The 13,672-nt window shown below is 41.6% G+C and overlaps 1 protein-coding gene across 1 annotated transcript in view; it reads left to right on the top strand.

The window, feature by feature from the left end:
• The first annotated feature begins 3,871 nt into the window (after positions 1–3,871).
• The window catches only part of LOC106601978 (sodium-dependent neutral amino acid transporter B(0)AT2), a 28,276-nt gene continuing 18,475 nt past the window's right edge, over positions 3,872–13,672 (top strand). Inside the window, exons 1-2 of the mRNA XM_045715724.2 lie at positions 3,872–4,156; positions 9,005–9,245. Of these exons, the coding sequence (XP_045571680.2) occupies positions 9,005–9,245 (241 nt within the window). The 5' untranslated portion in view covers positions 3,872–4,156. The remainder of the gene's footprint in view (positions 4,157–9,004; positions 9,246–13,672) is intronic.

The following is a 13,672-nucleotide window of genomic DNA, read 5'->3' as shown; positions in this document are numbered from 1 at the left end:
CCATATGGTTTTGGTAAGGGAGCCTAGTGGTAACCAAACCATATGGTTTTGGTAAGGGAGCCTAGTGGTGCCCAGGCCATATGGTTTTGGTAAGGGAGCCTAGTGGTGCCCAGACCATATGGTTTTGGTAAGGGAGCCTAGTGGTAACCAGACCATATGGTTTTGGTAAGGGAGCCTAGTGGTGCCCAGACCATATGGTTTTGGTAAGGGAGCCTAGTGGTGCCCAGGCCATATGGTTTTGGTAAGGGAGCCTAGTGGTGCCCAGACCATATGGTTTTGGTAAGGGAGCCTAGTGGTAACCAAACCATATGGTTTTGGTAAGGGAGCCTAGTGGTGCCCAGACCATATGGTGTTGGTAAGGGAGCCTAGTGGTAACCAGACCATATGGTTTTGGTAAGGCAGCCTAGTGGTAACCAGACCATATGGTTTTGGTAAGGGAGCCTAGTGGTGCCCAGACCATATGGTTTTGGTAAGGGAGCCTAGTGGTAACCAAACCATATGGTTTTGGTAAGGGAGCCTAGTGGTGCCCAGACCATATGGTTTTGGTAAGGGAGCCTAGTGGTAAACAGACCATATGGTTTTGGTAAGGGAGCCTAGTGGTAACCAAACCATATGGTTTTGGTAAGGGAGCCTAGTGGTATAAAATACCATATGGTTTTGGTAAGGCAGCCTAGTGGTATAAAATACCATATGGTTTTGGTAAGGCAGCCTAGTGGTATAAAATACCATATGGTTTTGGTAAGGGAGCCTAGTGGTAAACAGACCATATGGTTTTGGTAAGGGAGCCTAGTGGTAACCAAACCATATGGTTTTGGTAAGGGAGCCTAGTGGTAAACAGACCATATGGTTTTGGTAAGGGAGCCTAGTGGTAACCAAACCATATGGTTTTGGTAAGGGAGCCTAGTGGTAAACAGACCATATGGTTTTGGTAAGGCAGCCTAGTGGTATAAAATACCATATGGTTTTGGTAAGGCAGCCTAGTGGTAAAAAAATACCATATGGTTTTGGTAAGGGAGCCTAGTGGTATAAAATACCATATGGTTTTGGTAAGAGAGCCTAGTGGTACTTAAGGATGACAACATTGGAACTGGAGCTTAGCCAGTCATGCTGCTAACAAGTCACAGCCTTACCTTGGCATGAACTAATTAACTTATTGTGTGGGTACGGAGGAGGATGGATGGTCATGTTATTGTGTGGGTAGAGAGGAGGATGGATGGTGATGTTATTGTGTGGGTAGAGAGGAGGATGGATGGTGATGTTATTGTGTGGGTAGAGAGGAGGATGGATGGTGATGTTATTGTGTGGGTAGAGAGGGAGGATGGATGATGATGTTATTATGTGGGTAGAGAGGAGGATGGATGATGATGTTATTATGTGGGTAGAGAGGAGGATGGATGATGATGTTATTATGTGGGTAGAGAGGAAGGATGATGGATGGTGATGTTATTGTGTGGGTAGACAGGAGGATGGATGGTGATGTTATTATGTGGGTAGAGAGGAGGATGGATGATGATGTTATTATGTGGGTAGAGAGGAGGATGGATGATGATGTTATTATGTGGGTAGAGAGGAGGATGGATGGTGATGTTATTGTGTGGGTAGAGAGGAGGATGGATGGTGATGTTATTGTGTGGGTAGAGAGGAGGATGGATGGTGATGTTATTGTGTGGGTAGAGAGGAGGATGGATGATGATGTTATTGTGTGGGTAGAGAGGAGGATGGATGATGATGTTATTGTGTGGGTAGAGAGGAGGATGGATGATGATGTTATTGTGTGGGTAGAGAGGAGGATGGATGGTGATGTTATTGTGTGGGTAGAGAGGAGGATGGATGATGATGTTATTGTGTGGGTAGAGAGGAGGATGAATGGTGATGTTATTGTGTGGGTAGAGAGGAGGATGGATGATGATGTTATTGTGTGGGTAGAGAGGAGGATGGATGATGATGTTATTGTGTGGGTAGAGAGGAGGATGGATGATGATGTTATTGTGTGGGTAGAGAGGAGGATGGATGATGATGTTATTGTGTGGGTAGAGAGGAGGATGGATGATGATGTTATTGTGTGGGTAGAGAGGAGGATGGATGGTGATGTTATTGTGTGGGTAGAGAGGAGGATGGATGATGATGTTATTGTGTGGGTAGAGAGGAGGATGAATGGTGATGTTATTGTGTGGGTAGAGAGGAGGATGGATGATGATGTTATTGTGTGGGTAGAGAGGAGGATGGATGATGATGTTATTGTGTGGGTAGAGAGGAGGATGGATGATGATGTTATTGTGTGGGTAGAGAGGAGGATGGATGATGATGTTATTGTGTGGGTAGAGAGGAGGATGGATGGTGATGTTATTGTGTGGGTAGAGAGGAGGATGGATGATGATGTTATTGTGTGGGTAGAGAGGAGGATGGATGATGATGTTATTGTGTGGGTAGAGAGGAGGATGGATGATGATGTTATTGTGTGGGAAGAGAGGAGGATGGATGGTGATGTTATTGTGTGGGTAGAGAGGAGGATGGATGATGATGTTATTGTGTGGGTAGAGAGGAGGATGGATGATGATGTTATTGTGTGGGTAGAGAGGAGGATGGATGAGGATGTTATTGTGTGCTGTAAGATTTAATTCTATCTATTTATGTATTCTATGTGGAAGTAGCAGTCATTTTTAATTGTCCAAGACAAATTCTCCCTTGGGACAATAAAATACACTGAGTGTACAAAACATTATGAACACTTGCTCTTTCCATGACATAAACTGACTAGGTGAATTCAGGTGAAAGCTATGATCCCTTATTGATGTCACTTGTTAAATCCACTTCAATCAGTGTAGATGAAGGGGAGGAGACACGTTAAATAAGGATTTTTAAGCCTTGAGACCATTGAGATGTGGATTGTGTATGTGTGCCATTCAGATGGTGGACAAAATATTTAAGTGCCTTTGAACAGGGTACGGTAGTAGCTGCCAGGCGCACTGGTTTGTGTCAAGAACTGCAACGCTGCCGGGTTTTTCACACTGGGGGGGTAATATCCTATCCTATCTCATCCTAATGGGATGCAAGTCATTAATAATATGGTCATCACAGTGTACCTATGTTAAGAGTGTGTATGTGTCCAGTGTCCACCCCCTTTGGGCAGGTGTAAAGCTCTCTGTAGTTAGCTTGACTAATAAAAAAAAGTCTAAACACACTCCGGACACCCGTTTGTGTGTGTGTGTGTGTGTGTGTGTGTGTGTGTGTGTGTGTGTGTGTGTGTGTGTGTGTGTGTGTGTGTGTGTGTGTGTGTGTGTGTTCAGGATGAGCTCATGATATCCCATGTGATAACCTAGAGCTCCCCCCTGTGGATAAAGTTATTACATATGAACTGACCAGTCGATTTAAACTATTGGAATGTCATTCAACATTCAATAGTGCTACTTGTGAAGAGTTAATTTAATACTAAGAGTATGTCAAATATTACGTTTATAAAGTAGGCAGGGTCTTAAATACCTAAAGACACAGTAACAATGTCAGATTAACGCTGTCACGTCGACACTGTCACGTTGACGCTGCCTAATGAATAAGATATTTTGTAAAGAATAAAAAATAGAGTGCTTATCTTTTAAAGCTGAATTGATTGTTTACTGTCATGCACTAGGCTACAACGGTTGTATCTCCTACAGTAACTAAAAAGGACACTTGACATGGAAATGACCTTTTACCTAATTCAATTTGTTGCGAATTTGTGGCATGTAATTCAAACACTTCGGTCAACATGCATCTAACTAAAGAAACCAATCTCAAGCGAACCACTGATGTCGGCCCTGCGTGTATTTTGTAATATTATAGGGACTGTGAAGGGTGGGACTGTGAAGGGTGACCAGAGCCAATCAAAAGACGAAGGGAGTTGGTCTTCTTGATATCTTGGCAAGATCGACAGATCATGCTTCTTACACTGCAACAACGTGGCGCCTGTGAAGTTTTGTATAGGATTCCGAATACTAATGATCAAGTTGAGCGCTCCAGAGAACCATTTGTTATTATGTGCGTCAAACCAGACGTAATTTAGAGACAAGACAAGGTTCTCGTTCTGCTGGGGTAACCGACCAAGGCTGGCAGTGAGAAGTTGTCCGACGTCAGAGACTACTCCCCCAAGTGCACAGCGCGACGTAGAGGGCAAACCGTGGTATGTTCAATATTACCATTGAGTACGTTATTGTATCCCTGTTAGGTTGTTGCACTCATGCGCTGTTTGCATGCGAGACAAGGTTTTAAAAGCTTATTTTCTTTTACACAGACCCCCCCCCCCCCCCCCCCCCCCCTCTTTCTTTCTTTCTCTTTCTAAGCGTAATGGCATCATGCCTACATAGCCATCTTTGTCTACCCTTTTACATATCTTAAAATGATCATTAAATAGCCTAATTGTTTTTCGTTTTATGTATTACGCCGATTGCGCGTTGGTTATTTTCTCACTTGAAAAAAAGTGTACTATTACTTCAATTGGTTTCAATTTCAAGCCCATATGTAAACACGCAATATATATATATGGGCTATTTATGTAGGGACCATGACATACAACGTTTATTACATTGTTATGACATTCTTTATGAGGAGTTCAGGATTTCATTTCAAATAATATGGATGAAGGATTGTTTAAATGTACATTTTTACATTGTTGTCAGTTTGTCTCAACCTATATACTTTTTTCTGTGTAGCGAAAGTGTAGGACTATAGGACCTCATCAGAGAAATAAGTAGGCTAGCAACCTTTTTATAATCCGACAAAGATCCGAGTTTACTCCAAACAATGCAGTTCCCAAGGTGACTTGAAGAGCCAGTACACAAACTCATTTTGGAAAGTAGTTTTATTAAGGCTAGAAGAAACCCTTCGTTTTTCGTTTGGGTTGGAAGTAAAAAGAGACATTTCCATTCTCTGAAAAGAAAATGGACTGGGAAATATTCTTAGACAACAGAAATTCGTACACACATCTTGGTCCGTGTCTGTCTTTGTCTGTGTGTCTGTGTCAAGTGTCTTGCCAAATCTATACATGTACAAGGGTTCTGTTGTGTTTGGCAATACGTTACTTACTGCCACATAATAAATAGTATGTAAACCAGTGAAGGGTTTTCACAGTGCCATTGTCTGTAGATCACAGACATTCACTCTGTGGATGGATCTTGCTGCGATGCACTTTGCATATTGAACTAGAAGGTAAACAACCACATGCTAGAAAAGTTTCCGTTCTTATTATAACACATTATACAGTTCCAATAAATCCACAGGATTATGATACACTGGTGAGTTTCATTAGCATATCATCTCCATTACAATTTACCTGTAGTGTTTGTTTGGCCCATAGGGCTCTGGTCTATTGCCAAACAAAACGATATGTAATATTATTTATTTTATTCAGATTTCTCTCACTTACAAATACATTCCAACAACTGCATAGAGTTGTTGACCGGGTGCGTGGGGGTTATTATGACCCAGTCTGAGCATCGTTGTTTACACAGTTCTTTTTTTTACAAATCAAGTGTTGGGTGTGTATTTATTTAACATAACACTTAGGGTGTGTGTGGCTCCCGGGGATGCCATGTTCTCTCTTCACTGACAGTGTTTCACTGACCAGTAGACTAGTTAAATAAAGCTTAAATAATATATATATATATATATATATATATTTTTATGGCCGAAATGACCCTGGACTCCATGTTCTCTCTTCACAGACACAGTGTTTCACTGACCAGTAGCTCAAAACAACTCTGGACACTTAACCACTATGGGGGGCAGAGGGTTAGGGGTGAAGAGGTAGAACTAGAGGTGAGCTAAATTTAGAGGGGGGGGGGGGGGGGGGGGGGGGGAGAAAGGACTCCCGTGTTATTGTTGACGGTTGCAGAGGTAACAAGAGGGAGTTATCCTTTTCTTTTTGATCTATTATTTGAATGTACCCAGCTGAATGTACCCAGCTGAATGTACCTAGATTAATGTACCTAGATTAATGCACTAACTGTAAGAGTGTCTGTAAGAGTGTCTGCTAAATTACTCAAATGTAAATGTAGCCTAATAGTCAATCAAACAGTTTAACCTGAGTGTATTGGCTATTGTAAACCAATCAGCTCAGAGCAGATCTAGTAAGGTGCTCCAATAGCTTCCCTATTCCCATAGTAGGATGACTCTGTGGTAACTCCTGCCAGTAGTAGTGTGGATCCATTACTATACCCCTCCCCCTGCTGTAAACCAATGGAACCCCTCCCCTGGTGTAAACCAATGAAACCCCTCCCCCTGCTGTAAACCAATGGAACCCCTCCCCCCGGTGTAAACCAATGGAACCCCTCCCCCTGCTGTAAACCAATGGAACCCTCGAGTCACACTTGTCAGAATAGATTTACCCAATGGAAACCACATGTTTGACTCTGTTCCATTAATTCCATTCCATCCATTACAATGAGCCTGTCCTCCTACTGCTCCTCCCACCAGCCTCCACTGTTGTGTGTGTGTGTGAGAGAGAGAGAGAGAGAGAGAGAGAGAGAGAGAGAGAGAGAGAGAGAGAGAGAGAGAGAGAGAGTGAGAGAGAGAGAAACTACCTTTTCTATCTGGCTGCAACTAGGTTCTTCTCCACTCTTACAGCTGATACTAGCCGTGCCCCTGTGCCAAAGACATCACTATAGTAAATAGCCTTGCACGAGCCTTGGCCTCTGCGAGTCAGAACGCCTCATAGGAGCCTATCTCCTGTTTCTGTAGCATGAGGCAGCTTGATGTACAAGTACATCCCCTGGACAGGAGACTAGTGGTGTAAATGTGGTTCCCCGGTGTGGAGACTCCAGGGTGGGTTCAGTTGGCCGTTGGTTTTATCACCAGAACACAGAGCAGTGGTAGAGAGATCATGGTTGATATATCTGCTGCTCATGGTAACAGAGGGAGACCACAGCTTCTATTTGATACTGTAACAGCTTCTATTTGATACTGTAACAGCTTCTATTTGATACTGTAACAGCTTCTATTTGATACTGTAACAGCTTCTATTTGATATTGTAACAGCTTCTATTTGATACTCTAACAGCTTCTATTTGATACTGTAACAGCTTCTATTGGATATTGTAACAGCTTCTATTTGATATTGTAACAGCTTCTATTTGATACTCTAACAGCTTCTATTTGATACTGTAACAGCTTCTATTTGATACTCTAACAGCTTCTATTTGATACTGTAACAGCTTCTATTTGATACTGTAACAGCTTCTATTTGATATTGTAACAGCTTCTATTTGATACTGTAACAGCTTCTATTTGATACTGTAACAGCTTCTATTTGATACTCTAAAAGCTTCTATTTGATATTGTAACAGCTTCTATTTGATACTCTAACAGCTTCAATTTGATATTGTAACAGCTTCTATTTGATACTGTAACAGCTTCTATTTGATATTGTAACAGCTTCTATTTGATACTGTAACAGCTTCTATTTGATACTCTAACAGCTTCTATTTGATATTGTAACAGCTTCTATTTGATATTGTAACAGCTTCTATTTTATATTGTAACAGCTTCTATTTGATACTCTAACAGCTTCTATTTGATACTGTAACAGCTTCTATTTGATACTGTAACATAAAATGGATGGACTGAATCCCATTGAGCCCCCAGCTGTGAAAAACAAGTACCAGACAAATAACAGAGCCTGTGTGGAAACAACCTTTGTTTATTGTCTATTGACACCCACTCACTATCAGAACCTGTACATTAAGCCCCATGTTTATAGTCTATTGACACCCACTCACTATCAGAACCTGTACATTAAGCCCCATGTTTATAGTCTATTGACACCCACTCACTATCAGAACCTGTACATTAAGCCCCATGTTTATAGTCTATTGACACCCACTCACTATCAGAACCTGTACATTAAGCCCCATGTTTATAGTCTATTGACACCCACTCACTATCAGAACCTGTACATTAAGCCCCATGTTTATAGTCTATTGACACCCACTCACTATCAGAACCTGTACATTAAGCCCCATGTTTATTGGTTATTGACACCCACTCACTATCAGAACCTGTACATTAAGCCCCATGTTTATTGTCTATTGACACCCACTCACTATCAGAACCTGTACATTAAGCCCCATGTTTATAGTCTATTGACACCCACTCACTATCAGAACCTGTACATTAAGCCCCATGTTTATAGTCTATTGACACCCACTCACTATCAGAACCTGTACATTAAGCCCCATGTTTATAGTCTATTGACACCCACTCACTATCAGAACCTGTACATTAAGCCCCATGTTTATTGTCTATTGACACCCACTCACTATCAGAACCTGTACATTAAGCCCCATGTTTATAGTCTATTGACACCCACTCACTATCAGAACCTGTACATTAAGCCCCATGTTTATAGTCTATTGACACCCACTCACTATCAGAACCTGTTCATTAAGCCCCGTTTATAGTCTATTGACACCCACTCACCATCAGAACCTGTACATTAAGCCCCATGTTTATAGTCTATTGACACCCACTCACTATCAGAACCTGTACATTAAGCCCCATGTTTATAGTCTATTGACACCCACTCACCATCAGAACCTGTACATTAAGCCCCATGTTTATAGTCTATTGACACCCACTCACTATCAGAACCTGTACATTAAGCCACATGTTTATTGTCTATTGACTGTTTATTGTATATAATGTGAGACATATCTAGCAGGCCTGTGAAGAGGCCCCCTTGCCTTTCCTGCTCTAACACCTGCACTAGTCTTGTCTTACTACCACTGACTTTGCTCATAGATTCTTTATTGAGGGAAGATCTACTTAATACAACTGTGATATGTGGTTGTCCCAAACAGCTAACATAAGATACGTGTAAGTCGCTCTGGATAAGTGTCTGTTAAATGACTCAAATGTAAAATGTAAAAAGAAACCAATGTGGCACACACACAAACACAAACACACTCAGACACTCACACACACACTCACACACCTATCTCTATTGGGACACTTGTTCTTCGTTTCCTTTGTCTAGATGGAGAAGCCTCCATTGCCTAGCGATGAGGAGGGCACTAGGATGGGAGACAGTCGGTCGGAGGCGGAGCTCCTGGACTTGGGAGTGCAGGGGACCTCTGGGGGAGTGGCATCGTCTGGGGATGCAGACGACCGCCCGGCGTGGGACAGCAAGCTGCAGTATGTACTGGCTCAGGTGGGCTTCAGCGTGGGCTTGGGGAACGTTTGGAGGTTCCCCTACCTCTGCCATCAGAACGGAGGAGGTGAGTCTCATTCTGTGGGCCCTATAGGACAGGGGCAGAGAGGGAGAGCGAGCGAGAGAGAAAGCGCGAGAGAGAGAATGGTTTATTTCAAATTCCATAAGGCAAATTTACATGCACTCTTAGAAAAAAGGGTTCCAAAAGGGTTCTTTGGCTGTCCCCATAGGATAACCCTTTTAGGTTTCATGTAGAAGCCTCTGTGGAAAGGGTTCTACATGAAACCTAAAAGGTTCTACATGAAACCTAAAAGGTTCTACATGAAATCTAAAAGTTCTACCTCGAACCAAAAAGGATTCTTCAAAGGGTTCTTCTATGTGGACAGCGGAAGAACCCTTTTAGTAGCTATTCCTGAATTATTTGACAAAAATACACAAATAAAGGGGGAAAGGGGGGGATACCTAGTCAGTTGTACAACTGAATGCATTCAACTGAAATGTGACATCCACGTCTTCGGTGCCCGGGGAAAAGTGGGTTAACTTAGTTTGAATTTTGTCAAGTTAGTGTGGGAGAGGTGGAAAAATTATTGTTATCGATCAATAATGACAAACCTCCTGGCATCGACAACTTAGATGGAAAGCTACTGAGGATGGTAGCTGACTCTATAGCCACTTCTATCTGTCATATTTTTAATTTGAGCCTAGAGGTAAGTCTTTCCCTGGAAGGAAGCCAGAGTAATTCCGCTACCCAAGAGTGGTATAGCGGCCTTTACTGGTTCTAACAGCATACCTATAAGCTTGCTGCCGGCTCTCAGCAAACTGTTGGAAACAATGGTGTTTGACCAAATAAAATGCTATTTCTCTGTAAACAAATTAACAACAGACTTTCAGCATGCTTATAGAGAATATGTACTGCACTGACACAAATGACTGATGATTGGTTGAAAGATATTGATAATAAGAATATTGTGGGAGCTGTAGATTTAAGTGCAGCCTTTGATATTATTGACCATAACCTGTTGTTGAAAAAACTTATGTGCTATGGCTTTTCAACCTCTGCCATATCGTGGATTCAGAGCTACCTATCTAATAGAACTCAAAGGGTTTTCTTTAATGGAAGCTTCTCTAATGTCAAACATGTAAAGTGTGGTGTACCGCAGGGCAGCTCTCTAGGCCCTCTACTCTTTTCTATTTTTACCAATGACCTGCCATTGGCATTAAACAAAGCATGTGTGTCCATGTATGCTGATGATTCAACCGTATACGCATCAGCAACCACAGCTAATGAAGTCACTGAAATCCTTAACAAAGAGTTGCAGTCTGTTTGGTCTGGTCCTGAACATCTCTAAAACTAAGAGCATTGTATTTGGTACAAATCATTCCTTAAGTGCTAGACCTCAGCTGAATCTGGTAATGAATGGTGTGTCTGTTGAACAAGTTGAGGAGAATAAATTACTTGCCGTTACCTTAGATTGTAAACTGTCATGGTCAAAAAATATAGATTCAATGGTTGAAAAGATGGGGAGAGATCTAGCCGTAATAAGAGATGCTCTGCTTTTTTGTCACCACACTCCAAAAAGCAAGTTCTGCAGGCTCTAGTTTTGTCTAATCTTGATTATTGTCTTGTCGTGTGGTCCAGTGCTGCAAGGAAAGACATAGTTAAGCTGCAGCTTGCCCAGAACAGAGCGGGACATTTTGCTCTTCATTGTAATCAGAGGGCTGATATAAATACTATGCATGCCAGTCTCTCTTGGTTAAGAGTTGAGGAGAGACTGAATGTATCACTTCCTATTTTTATAAGAAACATTAATGTGTTGAAAATCCCAAATTGTTTGCATAGTCAACTTACACACAGCTCTGACACACACACTTATCCCACCAGACATGCCACCATGAGTATTTTCACAGTTCCCAAATTCAAGAAAACGTACAGTATTATATAGAACCCTTATTGCATGGAACTTCCATCTTATATTTATCAAATAAACATCAAACCTTGTTTAATAAAAACAGATAAAGCAACTCCTCATGGCACAACACCTCATGGCACAACGCCTCTCCCCTGTTTGACCTAGATAGTTTGTGTTTATGCATTGATATGTAGGCTACGTGTGCCTTTAAAAAAATGCTATGTAGTTCTGTCCTTGAGCTGTTCTTGTCTATTGATGTTCTGTATTATGTCATTCTGTATTATGTTTCATGTTTTATGTGGACCCCAGGAAGAGTAGCTGCTGTTTTTGCAACAGCTAATGGGGATCCTAATAAAATACAAAAAAAACTGCCTTGCTCAGGGGCAGAACAACAGATTTTTACCTTGTCAGCTCGGGGATTCGATCCAGCAACCTTTTGTTTACTAGCCCAATGCTCTAACCACTAGATACACAATACACAAGAAATTAATCAACACACGTTTTACCTGAACTATTATCACAAATTATTATTACAACCAGCACTTTCAGTCCTTATTATGTGGGACTAGAACTATCACTTTCAGACTTCATGTTGTGGGACTAGAACCATCACTTTCAGACTTGATGCTGTGGGACTAAAACCATCACTTTCAGACTTTATGCTGTGGGACTAGAACCATCACTTTCAGACTTGCTGTATGTGGGACTAGAAACCACCACTTTCAGACTTTATGCTGTGGAATTAGAACCATCACTTTCACACTTGCTGCTGTGGGACTAGAACCATAACTTTCAGACTTTATGCTGTGGAACTAGAACCATAACTTTCAGACTTTATGCTGTGGGACTAGAACTATAACTTTCAGACTTTATGCTGTGGAACTAGAACTATAACTTTCAGACTTTATGCTGTGGGACTAGAACCACCACTTTCAGACTTTATGCTGTGGAATTAGAACCATCACTTTCAGACTTTATGCTGTGGGACTAGAACCATCACTTTTAGACTTTATGCTGTGGTACTAGAACCATAACTTTCAGACATTATGCTGTGGGACTAGAACCATCACTTTCACACTTTATGCTGTGGGACTAGAACCATAACTTTCAGACTTTATCCTGGGGGATTAGAACCATCACTTTCAGACTTTATCCTGTGGGATTAGAACCATCACTTTCGGACATTATGCTGTGGGATTAGAATCATCACTTTCAGATATTATCCTGTGGGATTAGAACGATCATGTTCAGACTTTATCCTGGGGGATTAGAACCATCACTTTCAGACTTTACCCTGTGGGATTAGAACCATCACTTTCACACTTTATGCTGTGGGACTAGAACCATAACTTTCAGACTTTATCCTGGGGGATTAGAACCATCACTTTCAGACTTTATCCTGTGGGATTAGAACCATCACTTTCGGACATTATGCTGTGGGATTAGAATCATCACTTTCAGATATTATCCTGTGGGATTAGAACCATCACTTTCAGATATTATCCTGGGGGATTAGAACCATCACTTTCAGACTTTATGCTGTGGGACTAGAACCATAACTTTCAGACTTTATCCTGTGGGATTAGAATCATCACTTTCAGATATTATCCTGTGGGATTAGAACCATCACTTTCAGATATTATGCTGTGGGATTAGAACCATCACTTTCGGACATTATGCTGTGGGATTAGAATCATCACTTTCAGATATTATCCTGTGGGATTAGAACGATCATGTTCAGACTTTATCCTGGGGGATTAGAACCATCACTTTCAGACTTTACCCTGTGGGATTAGAACCATCACTTTCACACTTTATGCTGTGGGACTAGAACCATAACTTTCAGACTTTATCCTGGGGGATTAGAACCATCACTTTCAGACTTTATCCTGTGGGATTAGAACCATCACTTTCGGACATTATGCTGTGGGATTAGAATCATCACTTTCAGATATTATCCTGTGGGATTAGAACCATCACTTTCAGATATTATCCTGGGGGATTAGAACCATCACTTTCAGACTTTATCCTGTGGAACTAGAACCATAACTTTCAGACTTTATCCTGTGGGATTAGAATCATCACTTTCAGACATTATCCTGTGGGATTAGAACGATCATGTTCAGACTTTATCCTGTGGAACTAGAACCATCACTTTCAGACTTTATGCTGTGGGACTAGTCAAGATACTTTTTGAAGAGGTAGGTTTCTTTCTCTCTAACTCAGCCCCCCCCCCCCCCCTCTCTCTCTCTCTCTCTCTCTTTCCCCTCTACTTTATTCCATTGTTGTATCTCTCCCTCCCCTGACCTCTTCGCTCTTGTTATTCCATCTGTTCTCTCTCTAACCCCATTCAGTCTCTTTCTCTTGAGTGGCGCAACGGGCTAAGGCACTGCATCACAGTGCTAGAGGTGTTACTACAGACCCTGGTTCGATCCTGGCTGTATCACAAACGGCAGTGATCAAGAGTCCCGTAGGATGGCGCACAATTGTCCCAGCGTCGTCGGGGTTAGGTGAGGGTTTGACAGGGGTAACTGACTTGCTTAGTTAAATAAAGGTTATATAAAACATTTTAGATATATTTTCA

The sequence above is a fragment of the Salmo salar genome, chromosome 03, assembly GCF_965601325.2.
Source record: "Salmo salar chromosome 03, fSalSal1, whole genome shotgun sequence".
Classification (NCBI taxonomy): domain Eukaryota; kingdom Metazoa; phylum Chordata; class Actinopteri; order Salmoniformes; family Salmonidae; genus Salmo; species Salmo salar.
This window is presented reverse-complemented; position numbering and strand designations above follow the sequence as displayed.